Source organism: Pinus tabuliformis, chromosome 2_2 (assembly GCF_031772625.1).
Source record: "Pinus tabuliformis cultivar Carrire ecotype Pingquan chromosome 2_2, CPIR1, whole genome shotgun sequence".
NCBI lineage: Eukaryota > Viridiplantae > Streptophyta > Pinopsida > Pinales > Pinaceae > Pinus > Pinus tabuliformis.
In genome coordinates, this window is record NC_142300.1 from 740,211,372 (window position 1) to 740,231,361 (window position 19,990).

At 38.5% G+C, this 19,990-nt stretch overlaps 1 protein-coding gene across 1 annotated transcript; it reads right to left on the reverse strand.

Annotated features, from left to right (window-relative positions):
* Positions 1-1,480: 1,480 nt before the first annotated feature.
* Positions 1,481-17,438, reverse strand: LOC149194783 (uncharacterized). The gene is made up of 4 exons (XM_089407793.1): positions 17,271-17,438; positions 16,959-17,167; positions 16,539-16,708; positions 1,481-1,718 (listed from the first exon to the last, which is right to left on the reverse strand). Exons 1-4 carry the CDS (start codon positions 17,380-17,382, stop codon positions 1,481-1,483), a joined length of 729 nt encoding a protein of 242 aa, XP_089263919.1. The 5' UTR covers positions 17,383-17,438.
* Positions 17,439-19,990: the final 2,552 nt, after the last annotated feature.

The window sequence follows — 19,990 nt, forward strand, 5'->3', positions numbered from 1 at the left end:
CATTTAATTGAAAATTTCGAATTTCCTCAATAATTTAAAATTTCGATGGATGAGATTAAAAGAAATTTTGATCCTCATCAACGGTCGAGATTGTTTTGACGTGGATCACTCAAACTAGCCATTGGAGGATTTATCTTTAAATAGGAGGTCATTTTGTCAGTCAGGATCATCCGATCTCTAGATCGTGTACTAAGCGAAAAGCTCTTTTGTAATCTTTTTATGAGCAATAAAGAAAGACTTTGGGGTTAATTTTTGTTGGTGTTACTCTTCGTGGAAACACTGTAAGATGTGTCATTTGCATGCATAGATTTCTTTTTAGCCATTGATGATAGTTTTCTGAAGAGTGATTTGAGTACAGGTATCTTGCTCAATCGTTGCGGTTTGAATGATAATTTAAGTTTTGAATATAATAACAGGTATCCCTATTAAATCTGAATTTTATTATCGTTTTTTCACTCTATGTTGATGGTTGAATTGAGTTTTGTACGAAAGTCTTGATTTTTAGATCATCGGGCATTCGAGGAAGTTCTCGGTTGAACCAGCCAACTTTCAATCCATGGTTTCTAAAGAGCCCAACTTAAATCTGATCCCGGGCTTATCATAAGATACTTTTTATGGGTGATGCATGAAGGGTTTTGAGCTCAGTACCTCCTTTAAAATTTGAAAATTTTAAATTTTTCTGTGCTAAATCGATAGATCGGGATGTTGAGAGTCTCAGATTATCAGATCTGGGAGCGGAGTTGGACTCACACTCCTTAGATCTAATAGATTTTCCATTCATGTATATAGATCTATAATTATTTTCAGTTTTCTAACTTGGGTTTTCGGAGTTTTAGTTTTTTGGGTCATTGTTTATATCGTTTGGGTGTTTCTTGTTGTCTTGTAGCTGTAGATCTGAAGCTGAAAGCTGTGCAGAGTCCAGATCTAGGCCCTGGAGGGTAAGATCTGGATCTTTAGGGGTCCATCAGCATCATTTTGGCAGGGATCATATCCAGATTTCACAGTCCAAGGGTTTGAATTTATTTATTTTCAGATCTGGAAATTTTCATGAAGGTTTCATTAAGAAATCTGAAGTAGAAGGATTTAAAATTTTAAATTAAGATTGTTGGAATTTTTTTGAGGTTCTGGTGATTTAAAGAATTTCTGGGCCACCATTTTGCAGATCGATTTGTTGCCTGGTCTCAGGGTTCACTGTGCAATTTCGAATTATTTTTTTACAGGACCCTTGCTGCCACCAAACCCTGTATTTTCTCATCCTCTGACATCAAATTTGTTGTTGCCATTCTGCCTGCAATCCCAGTTTTATTTCCCTCACCTGTTGTCCTCATCTGGCTCCCCATTGCTCTATCCTTCACGCAATCTTGTCCAGCCCTCACGCAAATCTCTCCTTACGCTGCCCGTCCAAGCATCCGTCCCACAAACACAAGATCAAAACCTGCATATTGCCTCCTTTACGCAGCCTTATTCTCCATCTTGCTACCTAAACCGCAGTCACTCTTCCCTTCCCTCGCTGCACCTTCTCTGTGGCTACCTTCAGTTGCTCATTCACGCTGCCAGAGAAACCCGCAATTTTTCTCCTGTCCGTTGCTACCCATCGCTTCCCCTTCTTTTTGATCCGCAACAGCTCCGCATTCCTATCCTCCTTCGTTGCTGACCTCTCTGTGTGCCTCTTCTTCCAACTTCGAACTCCTTCCGCCATCAGAACCTGCACACAACAGCTGCAAAACAATAAAACATTTAAAAAAAATTTATTTCATGTATGTGTGTGTTAGTTTAGTTTTTAGGTTTTATTTTCATTAGTTTCTTTTTCATTTAGTTTAGGTTTGTATATAGTTGCACCACTGTCATGCTGCATTATGTTGCACCATTCATCATCACTATGTTGCATCATGCTGCACTTTGCTGCACCATTCATCATCATTATGCTGCACCACTGTCATGTTGCACTATGTCGCACCACTGTCATGCTGCACTATGCTGCACCATTCATCATCATTATGTTGCACCACAGTCATGCTACACTATGTTGCACCATTCAAGCCATTACTACAGTATCACTGAGGTCTTCATTGTTGCTTCTTTACCATGTCAACATGATCCATTGAGATCTTCACTATGATCTCTATGTTTTCATAGATGCACTAAGATCTCCTATTATGACAGTCATTTCATTATGTCAACGAAGTCTACATTGAAGTCTTCATCGTGATGACTATATATTATATCCTTATCATTACTAAGACAGTGATTACTATTGAATAGACCTAGTTACATTCCTTCATTATCAGATTGTTGGAACTTTGGTACTGCTTTTTCCTTATAGAAAAAGATGTGATCTATAGAACAGATGCATGACTGCTCATCCTCGTACCTAGTACTCTACAGGAATATCATCACTGCATACTTGTCATGCCTTATCCATGTAATGCGAAGACTGTCATACTAAGGGTTAGGTCTCCATGAAGTTTAGACGTTACTGCTGTAACCCCATCCGAAATCTATACTTGCTTGTCCATCCGAGCATTGATTCATAGGCAGTATATCGATCTGATCTGCGTCTTCATTATGCTTATGAGTTCTGGTCATGACTGCACCTAATACCCTAGCCGAGGTGCAGTCAGACCCTGCCTTTCCATGTGTGGTCTTGAATGTGTGCTCTCTGCCTTCTTGACTGTGGCTCCCTTATCCGAGTACTTGACTACCTGCAGTGGCATGTGATCATGTTGTCTACACCTAATACAAAGCCCTCCTTCCTATACGAAGCACTCCTTCCAGCACCCTATACTTGTCATCTCAGAAAATGCGATTAGGGCTTGCTTCATTGACTGTAAATTAGGATAGTGTATATCCTAGGGCACTCCCTCTATGCTCTTCTTCATCAAACCCAAAACAGAATGAAGATAGATTACAAGTGTGTGTCAAAGTGACTTGAAGGCCACCTCTATTTATACTAAAACGTGGAGGACAAGTGGGGGTAATTTGGTTGTTGGCCGACCTTGACGAATTGTCACATAACACAAGTAAATTCATATCTCCATGAATACATGTAGGAATCGAATGATCTTTAGATCAATCCTACAGAGGAATCCAAGAAAAATATCAGCTGCCATAAATAAAAAGACCCTCATGGAGTTTGGCCCTAGTTTCCAATTTTAACACTCCCTCTCAACTAGGGAGAACTCCATCTGCTAATCCATCTGCCAGTCCGTACTATCTCAGGTATCAGTGCCCTGCACTGCTCTGTTCTGCTCTGCTTTGCTGAACTATGAAGAAGAAGAAGTGATCGATAATGTATCATACCATCCTCTATTGACCCGTAGTCAGTCCTATATAAAAGAGAGTGTCTCATACCACTCTTACTGATCTGAAGTCAGTTCCAAATAAAGAGAGTGTATCATACCACACTTACTGATCCAAAATCAATTCCAAATAAAGAGAGTGTATCATACCACTCTCACTAATTCGAAATCAATTCCAAAAGAGAGTGAGTTATATCATTCTTACTAATCTGAAATCAGTTCCAAATAAAGAGAGTGTCAAAACACTCTTACTGACCCGAAGTCAGTTCCAATTGACCCCAGATCAATATCATCCTAGCATAGGGAGTACAATAGTTACATGATGCATCAATCGGTACTACTATGGTCCCTATCCTCATTTCCCTACTCATTGGCCAGATGCGAGGTACTTCCCATGCGTCCCAAACTGCATGGGTAGGATGTCTCAGCAAGAGAAGGATGAACCACTCATCCTGCCTACATGTCGCCACGGGGTATCCCAGGGGAAGGTTGAACCACTCACTACACAAAAAATCACTAGGGGAAGGCTGAACCACTCACCCTATGATTGTATCTTGATGGGAGAAGGATGAGCCACTCATCCTGCCTACATAGCAGACCACTAGGGGAAGGCTGAACCACTCACCCTATGGTTGCTCATCACTCCAAGAAGTACCCCCAAGCCCCCGGAGCTCCCAGAGCTCAATGTCCATATCATATAGGACCTTCAGGAGAAAGTCTCTCCACGACTCCTCGTCGTTCTCAGAAAGTCAAGAATTTGACCTTTCCCAGGGGCTTTATCTGAATAACGGTGACCTGCACATCAGTCCCAGAGTGATGGAGCCTTCCTGCTCCTCGTTGTACCATATCCCAGATAAAGTGGTACCTGATGTTTGTATGCTTGGAGCGATTATAGAACACGAGATTCCTTAACAATCGAATCCCCCTCTGGTTGTCACAGAAGATCACGATGGTATCCAGCACGAGTCCAACCAACTCACAGAAGAGCTTCCACAACCAGACAGCTTCACAGGAGGCCATACTCACAGCTATGTATCCGACCTCATTGGTGCTCAAAACAACCGACTTCTGCGTCCTGCTCATCCAAGATCTTGAAGCATAACCCAAAGAGAATCAGCACCCAAAAGTGCTCTTGCGATCCTCCACACTGCCTACCCAGTCAGCAACAGAATAATCATGCAGCGTCATATTTCTGGCAGTGTATCTCAATCCATGAGAGATTGTGCCCTGAAGATATCTCAAATGATTCTGGGCACCAATCCAGTGAGGCTCAACCATATATGAGCTCAATATGCTAACTGCAAAACATATATCCAGGCGGGAGTTCACCAAGAACATCAATGCTAGTGTGAGTTTATGAAACTCAGAGGCATTTCCCAAATCAAGTCCAGCATCACTATCGCATAACTTCTTAAAGTTAGGCTTCATCGAGGTAGTCACGGGCTTGCAGTTCATCATTCCAAATCCGGAATCCAACTCCCTCTCACTTTTGCAAATGAGAGGGTCTACACCTGTCAAAAAGAGGTAGTCCTCATAAGGTGCCAGTATGAGAGGTCTATCATCCACAACCTTCAAGCAATGGTTTGGATTGGCGTCACTCCTAGTGAGTCTCAGCTTCATCAAATAGTTGTCTATCCTTTCATACCAGGCCCGGGGTGCTTGCTTCAAGCCATAGAGGGCTTTCTTCTACCTGCATACGTGAGATTTCCCGATCATGAATCTCAAACCCCTCTGGTTGTTCCACATCCATGGTCTTGCTATTACATGAGGGGAATGGTCCCCTTGTAAATTTTCCTTCGGTACATCTTGGACATGTACCTTCATGCTCTTCTTTGGATTCAGGCATCCCTATCACCATCTGTCTCACATCGGGTAGGGTCTTACGACGAAGATGAGCAGACCTCCGGTGTCATTGAAGAGATGTGTCACATGACATGGTCCCTAATGGACTTCCTGCAACTTGATACAAATTGCCAACCCTGAACCCATGAGTAAAAGCATCTTGAATATTCCATTTTCAAACACGTACCTTTCCATCGATCAATGCCACCTTGAAACCTTTGACTTCCACTGCCGAAATGGACACCAGGTTCTTCTTGAGATCAGGTACACAAAGAACTTCTTGTAAATGAATCGTGCTACTCTCATTCAATTGAAGGGTAGCATTCCCTACACCCTTTCCGAGATAGGTGGCATCCTCTCCAAGAATAATCTCCACGATTGTCTCCTTCTCTATCAAATTAGAGAGAGCTTCCTTGTATCCGATGAAGTGCCTTGATGCACCACTATCAATATACCACTTTTTCAAAGTGTCCAGAGGAGAGGTAGTGAAGAGAGCTGATCTCCTCTTGCTTATTTGAAACAACATTATATTCTTCATACCTGGAGATCCTTTCTTTCTTGAAGAGACGGCCATTTCCTTGATGACCTGCATTCCCTTTTCCTTTGCCATTGTACCTGTCATTCCTCTGATCATTGAAGATACCCATGGAATGATTGTTATCATCATCAAGTGATGTGTCCCTTCTATTTGGACACTTCCTTGCATAATGGCCAAACTTATTGCAAGCAAGGCATCTGCCTTTCCTTCCATTCTCAGATCCGGACTTCCCATTGAAGTGACCTATAGGTAGGCCACCAGATGCTTTCGCTGTGCCACTTTGATAATCTTCTTTGCTACGACTTCACCCTTGGTGAATTTGAAGTGGGATGAGGAACCCATTGAGTCTTTTGACCTTATCCAACTGTCTTTGGTGATTACTCTTTCACTCTTGCTTGGGCTTTGTCTTCACCTTAGCTCTGAAACCATGTTAAATTTTAGGTATGTTTTATGCTGAGAGCAAATTTACTTCAATTTTCCATATTAGTTCAATATCAATTCCAGATTAGCAATCACATTAAGCATGATAGTAAAATGCAGATAGAAAATAAACATAAATCGCAAAAGACAAACCAAGACAAGAGGACACAAGATGTGGTGCCAGCCAAGGACAAACCCCAATGTGGGGAACCCTTGATCAATTCTTCTTATGTTCTTTAATAGTTCAGCAGAGAGAGAGAGATAGTACATATACATCAGAAGTCAACATTTTGACTTGTCATAATACGAGCAGAGATCTTCTCTAGGAAGATGACACATGAGGTAGCAGATCTGAACACAGGTGATTCCATCACCATATTGTACCCATCACTGTGTTGCACCCATCACTGTGTTGCACCATTCATGTCGCACTACGTTGTACCATTCATCATCATTATGTTGCACACATTGTCATGAGGCACTGTGTTGCACCATTCATCATCACTATGTTGCACCATGTTGCACTTTGTTGCACCATTCATCATCATTATGTTGCACCACTCTCATGTTGCACTATGTTGCACCATTCATCATCACTATGCTACACCATTCATCATCATTATGTTGCACCACTGTCATGTTGCACTATGTTGCACATTCAAGCCATTACTACAATATCACAGAGGTCTTCACTGTTGCTTCTTTACCATGTCAACCTGATCCATTCAGACCTTCACTGTGATCTCTATGTTTTCATAGATGCACTGAGATCTCTATTATGACAGTCATTTCATTATGTCAACGAAGTTACATTGAAGTCTTCATCATGATGACTGTATCTTATATCCTTATCATTACTGAGACAGTGATTACTATTGAATAGACCTAGTTACATTCCTTCATTATCAGATTGCTGGAGCTTTGGTACTGCTTTTTCCTTATAGACAGAGATGTGATCTATAAAACAAATCCATGATTGCTCATCCTCGTACCTAGTACTCTACAGGAATATCATGACAACATACATTTCATGCCTTATCCATGTAATGCAAAGACTGTCATACTAAGGGTTAGCTCTCCATGAAGTTTGGACCTTACTGCAATAACCCCATCCGAAATCTATACTTCCTTGTCCATTTGAGCATTGATTCATAGGCAGTATATCGATTTGATCTGCGTCTATATTATGCTTATGAGTTCTGGTCATGACTGCACCTAATACCCTAGTCGAGGTGCAATCAGACCCTGCCTTTCCATGCGTGGTCTTGAATGTGTGCTCTCTGCCTTCTTGACTGCAACTCCCTTACCCGAGTCCTTGACTGCTTGTGGGGCATGTGATCATGTTGTCTGCACCCAATATGAAGCCCTCCTTCCTATACGAAGCACTGCTTCCTGCACCCTATACTTGTCATCTCAGAAAATGCAATTAGGGCTTGCTTCATTGACTGTAAATTAGGATAGTGTACATCCTAGGGCACTCCCTCTATGCTCTTCTTCATCAAACCCAAAACAGAATGAAGAGAGATTACAAGAGTGTGTGTGTCAAAGTGACTTGAAGGCCACCTCTATTTATACTAAAACTTGGAGGACAAGTGGGGGTAATTTGGTTGCTGGCCGACCTTGACGAGTTGTCACATAACACAAATAAATTCATATCTCCATGAATACATGTCGGAATCGAATGATTTTTAGATCAATCCTACACCTCTCGACGAGAGGAATCCAAGAAAAATATCAGCGGCCATAAATAAGAAGACCCTCATGGAGTTTGGCCCTAGTTGCCAATTTTAACAGAAAGGCTTGAAAGAGGAAGATTACAAGAAGGTTGTTGATCTCTCTTAGAAGGAGATCTATTTAAAAGGCTCATTGAAAGGCATCTTTGAAGAAAGCATCAAAGGATCTTGATATCATTCATCACTCTTGAAAGTTGTTGTTGAAGGAACCATATTTCAAGGATATCACTGAAGTCTCTTTGAAGATCTTGAAAGCATCAAGATAGTTGGAGACATTATCAAAGAAGAAGACTCTTGATTGACAAGTATCATATTATTTCTCTATGTCTGAATCTACGGGATCATATGGGTTCTTTCTGCAAGGAAAGCAATAAGCTCATTGGATCAACAAATTTCCTAGCATGGAAGAAAATGATTGACCTGGCACTTGTGGAACATGAAGTAATGGAATATGTTCTTGGTGAAGTTGTTGAACCCAGCAAAGATAAAACTCAAGAACTAGCAAAATAGTTCCCTTTGTTGTTGATTTAAAGACTTCTAAGGTTGTGTATGATAAGCTAGTAAAGTTGTACTCTATAAGCACATCAGGTCAAAAGATTTACTTGAGAAACCAACTATATTGTATAAGGAAATCAAAGGATGAAGACACAGCCTCCCATCTGATGAAGATTTCTAAAATAAGAGATCAATTGCATGGGCTTGGGGAGACAATTATTTACTGTGAGATGACCATTTGTGTATTGAATGCTTTGCCACCAGAATGGAGCAATTTTGCAACTAACATTTACTCTAAGAAAGATACAACTCCTTTTGATGAGTTGTGGACTCAATGCATCTTGGAAGAGAGTAGGATCAAGGCAAAGGATGACATTGAATCAAATGAACAATCTCAAGCCTTTATTGCAAGAACCAAGGATTTGAAGAAGGGAAAGTTTGGAAAGTCCAAGAAGAAGCCAGATATGTCGAGGGTTCAATGCTTTGGATGCAATGAATATGGACACTTTAAAAGGGATTGTCCAATCAAGTAGAACAACAAAAGAAAGGAAATAAGTGAAGCTCTCACAATTGAAGATAAGGGAGAACCAGAGAAGAAGCCAAAAATAGAGATGTCAAAGATCTCTACTATTGAAGAAGGCATCCTCTCTAACAGGTTCTTTATGAATTTAATCTTTCCTTCATTTAGAATAGCATGCATTGTTGTTTACTCTAGAAGGGTTTTGATTTTGTATGGCATCATAGGTAGATGCATGTGATAATAGAAGAATTGGAGTCTACTTAATTAAGTTGCTTCAATAAGAGTCATCTAGTTTATGAATTAGAAGATTAGGACCATTTTGCGTATTATTGTTCATCCAAGCATTATCTAACATTATGTCAGAGGTAGTCATTTTGCTAAGATGGATCATCAAGATCCTATAAGAACCATCATTTTGGAAGGTTAAGCATTATGACAAGGTTAGTATATATTCCATATAGTGTGGAAACAATACTCTTGAAGGATGAAAGAATCCAGTTGGTCAAATTGAAGGCTCATTTAAGGTCAAATAACTAGATGATTATATGGATGCATAGGGATGCATATTAGAAGTAACTCTTCTCTTGGGTAGGATTCATATGTACAGAATCCTGTAGAAAAAGTTGACCATAAAATATGCTTACTATGGTTATACGATGCTTAAAAGAAGAATTTGACTTACTCTAGAATGAATAAAGGATCAAGACTTTCTCACTAGATTATATAGAAAAGTGATCAACATCCAGTATAGTCTCCAAAACAAAATTATAACTTGTAATCAAGTTCGATCCTTGGGCACTCTGATGCATGAAGGAAGATTCTTGTGGAGATGGACCATGAGGATGTCGATGTTTTGATGAGAAAGCCATCACAATGAGGTAAGTCTAATATTTTGTTATTGGTTATATGGTTAACATATTGCCTTGCTACCTAGAAAGATATTGCAAGAATATATGATGAATGTTAAGGCAAGCTCAACATATGATCTTGGTAATTATGAAGTCAAGATGTTTTCATCTTGGGATTAAAAGGTAGCAGTGCAAGAAGATAACCTGCAGTTCAAGCTCATATAAAGGAGATCACTGCCATGAGGAAGTTATGATTAGCTTGAAGTTTGGTAAGGCTCAATATAATGCCTTCATTAATGATGAAAAGATGAAAGTGATGTACAAGATTGATGACATGAACCCTGTAACAAGATTGAAGGAAGAAGATGGCTCCAAGATACCTAGAAAAGAAGAAAGCTCAACATAATGAGATACGAAGGAAAGAGGGAGCCATGCATCTATCTTCATAAAAAAACAGGTAGTTGATACTCTTATGAAGACAAGCTAGAAAGCTTGTGGCTGTGACTTTCTAATAATAAAAAGTTGTGAATCTCCTTTATGCTTTAGAGGGAGTATGAAGTCTACAAGATATTAGTGATGGAGCAAGAATCTATTCCAAGTAAGAATAGGGATCTCCTCTCTGGTTGAGAGGGAGTGATGATGAACATCACATGTGCATTCTCTTCTTCATGTGTCATGCACTTGACCGGGACTAACAGCCATAAGTCTAAGTGAAAGACATGGAGAGAGAATGGTGGAGGATTGGATAAGCATTTGTGGTTTCCTTAAGGATAGACAATCCAAGAAAGGAAAGGTATCAAACACTCTTTGAGGATAAGACAAGTATCCAAGATAAGATTGGTCGAAGAGGACTGATATTCTTTAAGGATTAAGGGATAAAAATCCAAGATAAGAATAGTCCTAAAAGGACATACCTTGTGAACATTAGGATGAGGTATGTGCCTTAGAGGTAATGTGATATCTCATGTAAAGCCTCCCAACATAATGCTCTTAAATGAAATTGAGCTTGTCTAGTTAGGCCTCAAAGACAGTGCTGGTTATAATGTCGATGCTTGCAATTGCCTTATCAATCTGAATCTTCTTATGAGAACTCTTCAATTTGAGAATGATGTTGTACTCTTCAGGGAGTGTTGAAAATGTAACTAGTTTCGGTTTTCATAGTTGTTATTGTACTCATTTCAATATGTATATCTTAAGTAACAAACAAAAGAAAAAAGAAAATTGTTATTTTAAAGGCATGGGTTTCATGCTTCTTGTTGATGGTCTTCTAGGTAAAAGCATGTTCTTCATGCTTCTAGGGTTTGTTAGGTCACGGGATTTATCGTTATGAGTCAAGAGAGTCAACATCATGATTATAAGACCCTTCTGGGCAAAATGTACCTTGTAAAAGAATTGATTTTGTCTAGAAAGTCCTAGAAACCTCCAAAGTACAAGTCAGCCCTGGTAGCGACAAGTCAACCTAAAGGAGGGAATTCGACCCCCTAGAAAGGCTATAAATAGGAGCAATTTCGACCTCATTTGGCACATTCACACACACAAGTTCGATCTCTCAAGAAGAAGTTCGACTTGAAACTGGGAGAAGCAAAACAAGAAGAGTGAAGGTCTAGAAGACAATGAGAATCCAAAAAGAAAAAGAAAGGCTTGTTTTTGGGCTCCATCTTTCTCACACGTGCGAAATCTAGGGTTTCTATAGCTTCCAGGAAGGCTGAAACTGCAAGTCCGAATTGCAGGAGATCAAGTTGCAGGATCAAGCTGTTGGAAGGGCGAGTATTCTAATTTGACTTTATTGACCTTGGGAGACATTGTCTTGCTCAAAGAAGGATCTCTTGAAAGATTTCCATGTGCCTGAATTAGGGTTTCTGCAACAATTACAAAGCTGAAGTTGCAGGGTCGAAGTTGGGGGACGAAACTAAAGTTAGAAGCAAGTTGAAGCAGGATCAAACCTTGCCAATCTGATTTACTTGGAAGAGCTTCTTGGAGGGCTGACTTGGTACTTGGAGGAGGACTTGGTCTAGGGTTTGAGTGTTGGTTGTCTCATTTGAAGCAGATTCTATAAGAAGAAAAGAGATTTTATGGGTTTTCACTTTAGAGTGGTTTTGCCCTGACTTGGAGGCTAATTTAGGTTTCTACTACTGCCTTTACTAATCTGCTCTTGATAATTGTTTGATGAACAAGATCTAATTAAAAAAACAAAAAGATAAATAAAGTTCACAAGCAATTATTAAAGTGAAGGAAAATCTAAATTAATAACTGCCATATTGCATTTTCCAACACTCCTATGCCCTGAAAAACAGTTGGTGTATTCCCCTTAACATTGGGGTAACATAGAGCTAATGCTTTGTATGCATTTCGTAATGGTTAGAAACAACCTTTATTGTCACATAGAACATGAGTTTGACGTTTTTTAGGCTTTTCTTGCATTTTTGCTTTTAAATGAGCAAGAAAAATACAATAACAGGAAAGGCGTACATACTTCCAAGAGCCGGAGGAGCTCGCTTCTCCGATTGATAAATGGCAGTGACGAATCCTCCTCTGTAAATATGCGTATTAAATCATTCTCAAAACCGTTCCAGTCCCTTTCTCCATTTTCATCAAGCTCTCTTACGTGCCCTAAAACGACCTAACTACACGGAATCCAAAATGGAATTAGAGCTCCTTCACTTTCTATCAAGTTACAGTCAACACAAGATCGCTAGCCACGTTAAGCAAATGCCAGATTCTTTTCATTAATAAAGACATTTAGCCTAATCTTGGCAGATATTTTAGTTCAGAACGTGAAACCCTAAAAGCTTCATATCTGACACACTTCTAACCCAATTTACTTGATATTTAAATCTTGGAATGTCAGTTTCTGTAAAGCATCAGTTACCTCCGTGCAAACTCGGAGCAGCAAGCCCTGATCAGCGGCGGAACTTGAGTTTGGTATAGATGAATTAACCAGAACCTTTACTAGAGGGATCGCGTGTGCTTCGACTCTGTCAAGTAAGAGAACTTCCTCCATATATCTTAGCGCAATTCTCTCTTGCAGATTACTGCAAGAAGAATTGTTGATGTCTGGAATGTGCATGAATACCATAGCTGTACAAAGGAGCAAAGTCTCCTATATTAAATTTCTGCGTTAGAGAGCAAAGTCTCATATATTGTACAAGCGATTTGCGGAGGTTGTAGAATTTAGGAGTACCTTTGAGCAGCTGTGTGCCGATGTCTTTATTGTCAACCAGCTTCTCGACGATCCATTCCCAGGGCAAGGCCGCTGAAGCTTTGGCCATGGCGGATTCCTCTATTCCGCCCATGAGCCGATAATTTACACGACACGCATGTATAGCATCGCAATTCGCGGTTCATTGACGGCAATCATCTCCTCAAATATGTTCGGAATGGAAATGTACTTCGACGGCCCATAAGGCAAAAATATCAACGTGATAAACCAAAAGCTTTTGAAACGTTAGGAAAGAGATTGCTCCTTTGAACACTACATAGTATATTTTTGAAGTGGGTAAAGGGAAGGATAGAAGTGTTCTTTCGTTTAATTATAGTTAAATTAGAGTAAACGCTAGTTTTAAGATTTAGAATTTAATTTTTGTTGTTTGGTAATTTGTACAATTTAAAAATAAGGTGTTGATTTGAATGTTTGTGTAAATTTGTAGAATTTAAAAGCAGGGTTTTGATTTCAATGTTTGTGCAAATTTAGTTTTTAAAAACTATAATCTATTCATTCTAGTCAAGAGATTTTGTTTACTCTAGAAGGGTTTTGATTTTGTATGGCATCATAGGTAGAAGCATGTGATAGTAGAAGAATTGGAGTCTACTTAATTAAGTTGCTTCAATAAGAGTCATCTAGTTTATGAATTAGAAGATTAGGACCATTTTGCGTATTATTGTTCATCCAAGCATTATCTAACATTATGTCAGAGGTAGTCATTTTGCTAAGATGGATCATCAAGATCCTATAAAAACCATCATTTTGGAAGGTTAAGCATTATGACAAGGTTAGTATATATTCCATATAGTGTGGAAACAATACTCTTGAAGGATGAGAGAATCCAGTTGGTCAAATTGAAGGCTCATTTAAGGTCAAATAACTAGATGATTATATGGATGCATAGGGATGCATATTAGAAGTAACTCTTCTCTTGGGTAGGATTCATATGTACAGAATCCTGTAGAAAAAGTTGACCATAAAATATGCTTACTATGGTTATACGATGCTTAAAAGAAGAATTTGACTTACTCTAGAATGAATAAAGGATCAAGACTTTCTCACTAGATTATATAGAAAAGTGATCAACATCCAGTATAGTCTCCAAAACAAAATTATAACTTGTAATCAAGTTCGATCCTTGGGCACTATGATGCATGAAGGAAGATTCTTGTGGAGATGGACCATGAGGATGTCGATGTTTTGATGAGAAAGCCATCACAATGAGGTAAGTCTAATATTTTGTTATTGGTTATATGGTTAACATATTACCTTGCTACCTAGAAAGATATTGCAAGAATATATGATGAATGTTAAGGCAAGCTCAACATATGATCTTGGTAATTATGAAGTCAAGATGTTTTCATCTTGGGATTAAAAGGTAGCAGTGCAAGAAGATAACCTGCAGTTCAAGCTCATATAAAGGAGATCACTGCCATGAGGAAGTTATGATTAGCTTGAAGTTTGGTAAGGCTCAATATAATGCCTTCATTAATGATGAAAAGATGAAAGTGATGTACAAGATTGATGACATGAACCCTGTAACAAGATTGAAGGAAGAAGATGGCTCCAAGATACCTAGAAAAGAAGAAAGCTCAACATAATGAGATACGAAGGAAAGAGGGAGCCATGCATCTATCTTCATAAAAAAACAGGTAGTTGATACTCTTATGAAGACAAGCTAGAAAGCTTGTGGCTATGACTTTCTAATAATAAAAAGTTTTGAATCTCCTTTATGCTTTAGAGGGAGTATGAAGTCTACAAGATATTAGTGAAGGAGCAAGAATCTATTCCAAGTAAGAATAGGGATCTCCTCTCTGGTTGAGAGGGAGTGATGATGAACATCACATGTGCATTCTCTTCTTCATGTGTCATGCACTTGACCAGGACTAACAGCGATAAGTCTAAGTGAAAGACATGGAGAGAGAATGGTGGAGGATTGGATAAGCATTTGTGGTTTCCTTAAGGATAGACAATCCAAGAAAGGAAAGGTATCGACATTCTTTGAGGATAAGACAAGTATCCAAGATAAGATTGGTCGAAGAGGACTGATATTATTTAAGGATTAAGGGATAAAAATCCAAGATAAGAATAGTCCTAAAAGGACATACCTTGTGAACATTAGGATGAGGTATGTGCCTTAGAGGTAATGTGATGTCTCATGTAAAGCCTCCCAACATAATGCTCTTAAATGAAATTGAGCTTGTCTAGTTAGGCCTCAAAGACAGTGCTGGTTATAATGTCGATGCTTGCAATTGCCTTATCAATCTGAATCTTCTTATGAGAACTCTTCAATTTGAGAATGATGTTGTACTCTTCAGGGAGTGTTGAAAATGTAACTAGTTTCGGTTTTCATAGTTGTTATTGTACTCATTTCAATATGTATATCTTAAGTAACAAACAAAAGAAAAAAGAAAATTGTTATTTTAAAGGCATGGGTTTCATGCTTCTTATTGATGGTCTTCTAGGTAAAAGCATGTTCTTCATGCTTCTAGGGTTTGTTAGGTCACGGGATTTATTGTTATGAGTCAAGAGAGTCAACATCATGATTATAAGACCCTTCTGGGCAAAATGTACCTTGTAAAAGAATTGATTTTGTCTAGAAAGTCCTAGAAACCTCCAAAGTACAAGTTAGCCCTGGCAGCTACAAGTCAACCTAAAGGAGGGAATTCGACCCCCTAGAAAGGCTATAAATAGGAGCAATTTCGACCTCATTTGGCACATTCACACACACAAGTTCGATCTCTCAAGAAGAAGTTCGACTTGAAACTGGGAGAAGCAAAACAAGAAGAGTGAAGGTCTAGAAGACAATGAGAATCCAAAAAGAAAAAGAAAGGCTTGTTTTTGGGCTCCATCTTTCTCACACGTGCGAAATCTAGGGTTTCTATAGCTTCCAGGAAGGCTGAAACTGCAAGTCCGAATTGCAGGAGATCAAGTTGCAGGATCAAGCTGTTGGAAGGGCGAGTATTCTAATTTGACTTTATTGACCTTGGGAGACATTGTCTTGCTCAAAGAAGGATCTCTTGAAAGATTTCCATGTGCCTGAATTAGGGTTTCTGCAACAATTACAAAGCTGAAGTTGCAGGGTCGAAGTTGGGGGACGAAACTAAAGTTAGAAGCAAGTTGAAGCAGGATCAAACCTTGCCAATCTGATTTACTTGGAAGAGCTTCTTGGAGGGCTGACTTGGTACTTGGAGGAGGACTTGGTCTAGGCTTTGAGTGTTGGTTGTCTCATTTGAAGCAGATTCTATAAGAAGAAAAGAGATTTTATGGGTTTTCACTTTAGAGGGGTTTTGCCCTGACTTGGAGGCTAATTTAGGTTTCTACTGCCTTTACTATTCTGCTCTTGATAATTGTTTGATGAAGAAGATCTAATTAAAAAAACAAAAAGATAAATAAAGTTCACAAGCAATTATTAAAGTTAAGGAAAATCTAAATTAATAACTGCCATATTGCATTTTCCAACACTCCTATGCCCTGAAAAACAGTTGGTGTATTCCCCTTAACATTGGGGTAACATAGAGCTAATGCTTTGTATGCATTTCGTAATGGTTAGAAACAACCTTTATTGTCACATAGAACATGAGTTTGACGTTTTTTAGGCTTTTCTTGCATTTTTGCTTTTAAATGAGCAAGAAAAATACAATAACAGGAAAGGCGTACATACTTCCAAGAGCCGGAGGAGCTCGCTTCTCCGATTGATAAATGGCAGTGACGAATCCTCCTCTGTAAATATGCGTTTTAAATCATCCTCAAAACCGTTCCAGTCCCTTTCTCCATTTTCATCAAGCTCTCTTACGTGCCCTAAAACGACCTAACTACACGGAATCCAAAATGGAATTAGAGCTCCTTCACTTTCTATCAAGTTACAGTCAACACAAGATCGCTAGCAACGTTAAGCAAATGCCAGATTCTTTTCGATTAATAAAGACATTTAGCCTAATCTTGGCAGATATTTTAGTTCAGAACGTGAAACCCTAAAAGCTTCATATCTGACACATTTCTAACCCAATTTACTTGATATTTAAATCTTGGAATGTCAGTTTCTGTAAAGCATCAGTTACCTCCGTGCAAACTCGGAGCAGCAAGCCCTGATCAGCGGCGGAACTTGAATTTGGTATAGATGAATTAACCAGAACCTTTACTAGAGGGATCGCGTGTGCTTCGACTCTGTCAAGTAAGAGAACTTCCTCCATATATCTTAGCGCAATTCTCTCTTGCAGATTACTGCAAGAAGAATTGTTGATGTCTGGAATGTGCATGAATACCATAGCTGTAAAAAGGAGCAAAGTCTCCTATATTAAATTTCTGCGTTAGAGAGCAAAGTCTCCTATATTGTACAAGCGATTTGCGGAGGTTGTAGAATTTAGGAGTACCTTTGAGCAGCTGTGTGCCGATGTCTTTATTGTCAACCAGCTTCTCGACGATCCATTCCCAGGGCAAGGCCGCTGAAGCTTTGGCCATGGCGGATTCCTCTATTCCGCCCATGAGCCGGTAATTTACACGACACGCATGTATAGCATCGCAATTCGCGGTTCATTGACGGCAATCATCTCCTCAAATATGTTCGAAATGGAAAATGTACTTCGAGGGCCCATAAGGCAAAAATATCAACGTGATAAACCAAAAGCTTTTGAAACGTTAGAAAGAGATTGCTCCTTTGAACACTACCCAGTATATTTTTGAAGTGGGTAAAGGGAAGGATAGAAGTGTTATTTAGTTTAATTATAGTTAAATTAGAGTAAACATATTGAATTCAAGCTAGTTTTAAGATTTAGAATTTAATTTTTGTTGTTTGGTAATTTGTACAATTTAAAAGTAAGGTGTTGATTTCAATGTTTGTGTGAATTTGTAGAATTTAAAAGCAGGGTTTTGATTTCAATGTTTGTGCAAATTTAGTTTTTAAAAACTATAATCTATTCATTCTAGTCAGGAGATTTTGTTTTGGTGTATTTGGGCAATTTCTACATATTTTCTGCACCTCATCATTGTTGAATTAACTCTGTTGGGTTGAACGAATGGTTGGAATCAAAGTAGCTAAAAAAGCTTGAACAGGTGCAAATCGTTGGATGGGATGATCGCAGACTAATTAAAGTTGCAAAGGTTTTGAAATATTTGATAGGATGTTCTTCATCTCCCCTTAATTATATCTAAGTTATATTAACAAAATAGAGTTTATAATAATTGGTATATTTTTCAATTGGTGTTTATAATAATTGGTATTTTTTTAATTGAAAAATAGTAATTTAAAATAAATTTAAGATTAACAATGGAAATTGATATTAGCAACCCATGACCATATATCAACTAATTACCATATATTATAGGATGTTTGCAATGATTTCAAATTGCAACATAGCTGTTGTTTCTCACTGTGATGCGTATTCTCTTACCATGAGTGGCGGATGTTCATGCATTCCCTAATGCCATCAATAAACACATTTTTTTTCCATCCACGTTACAATCAAAGAGCTACATTTAATGTCATTGTCCAAATATTGAATTTATTACATAATTAAATAACTACAATTAATTCCATGAAATTACTAAATGAAAATGTCGTGATTATGTTACATGCATACTATTATAAGTTTTAGGAATATAGTTAAGACTCCAAAGATTGCAAAATACAGGCAATCTTATTTTATTGATTGGATTTGGATTACCTCGAGAGTACAAGAAATATTTAGATTTTATTAATTGGATTTAAAAAATCTTAGCGATTTTTTTAGGCCTGTGAATTTGTATTTAGATTTTATTAATTGGATTTAAAAAGCTTGGCGATTTCTTTAGGCATGTGAATTTGTCTTAAATATCACTGGCTAGAGATGCCAACATAGAACATTAGTAATGGACCTTTTAATTATTTTTGCAACCTCTCTTACCTTAAAAAAAATAATCTATCAAAAGCCATAATGGTTAGACACCGTGAGAGGACATTTATGATGGCCCATTTAATTATTCTTGTGGCTTCAGTCCTCCCTCCTGAACCTAATGCAATGAAATGACATATAATAGTTCTAGAATGAGAGGCCAAATGGAGTAGCATTTCAGTTTAGGTCGTGATGTATCAGTGACATACAATTCACAGTCCGGTAAGAAATATGGAAGGCAGTACCAAAATGGAAATGGTAGCATAAATATGGGAGAGATAAAACTAAGATTTAGTTAATGCAAATTTTAACAAGATTATCTCTGAAAAGCATTATTAGGTTTTATGTTATATACCTAGGGGGGATAATATGGGGTACAAAGGGAGGTACCCAAGGGAATAATGTAATAATGGGATGGGCCATAGTAATAAATAAGGTGGTTAACCCGTATCATGTAAGGGACCACAAGTAGTTAGTAATAATGTAATGGGCCCATGGTATTAGATAGATGGTATTGAGGGAACCATGGTAATGACCCATGGTATTGTATGTATGAGGCCTATATAGAGGCTAAAGACTCCACATTGAGAGATGTCCAAAATATAGTTTGCAGCACCAATATCTTTCATGTCGAATTTGGAGGACAATTGGGTCTTCAAATCCTGGATAATTTCTTTGTCATTTCCAATCAGCAACATATCATCCACATACAAGACCAGATAAATAACACGGTCACCAATTAATTTAAAATACACACAGTGATCTGCTTTGCTTCTAGTGAAGCCAAGTCCCCATATAAATGTATCAAATTTCTGATACCACATCCTTGGTGACTGTTTTAACCCATACAGAGACTTCTTTAACTTGCATACCAGTTCTTTCTTACCCTTCACCGCAAAGCCTTCGGGTTGCTTCATGTAGATTTCCTCTGCCAGATCCCTGTGAAGAAATGTTGTCTTCACATCCATCTGTTCAACCTCAAAATCAAAAGCAGCAATAACGGATAAAAGTATCTAATAGAGGATACCTTGGAAACAGGAGAAAAAATATCACCAAAATCAATTCTCGGCACCTGGGAATAGCCTTTTGCTACCAACTAAGCTTTGTATTTCTCCACCTTTCCTTCAACATTTGTCTTCTTCTTGAACACCCATTTGCCGCCAATGGGTTTCCTTCCAGCCGGCAACTCCACCAGATCCCAAGCCTCATTTTTCTGAAAAGAT

Excerpts from the sequence above, each read along its gene's own strand:
- LOC149194783 (XM_089407793.1), bottom strand. The coding sequence starts at position 17,382 with ATGGGCGGAATAGAGGAATCCGCCATGGCCAAAGCTTCAGCGGCCTTG. Across the intron at positions 16,709-16,958 it reads TGCTCCGAGTTTGCACGGAG|GTCGTTTTAGGGCACGTAAG; the intron begins GTAACTGATGCT and ends CCGTGTAGTTAG. Across the intron at positions 1,719-16,538 it reads TGTACGCCTTTCCTGTTATT|CTGTTGTGTGCAGGTTCTGA; the intron begins GTATTTTTCTTG and ends ATTGTTTTGCAG.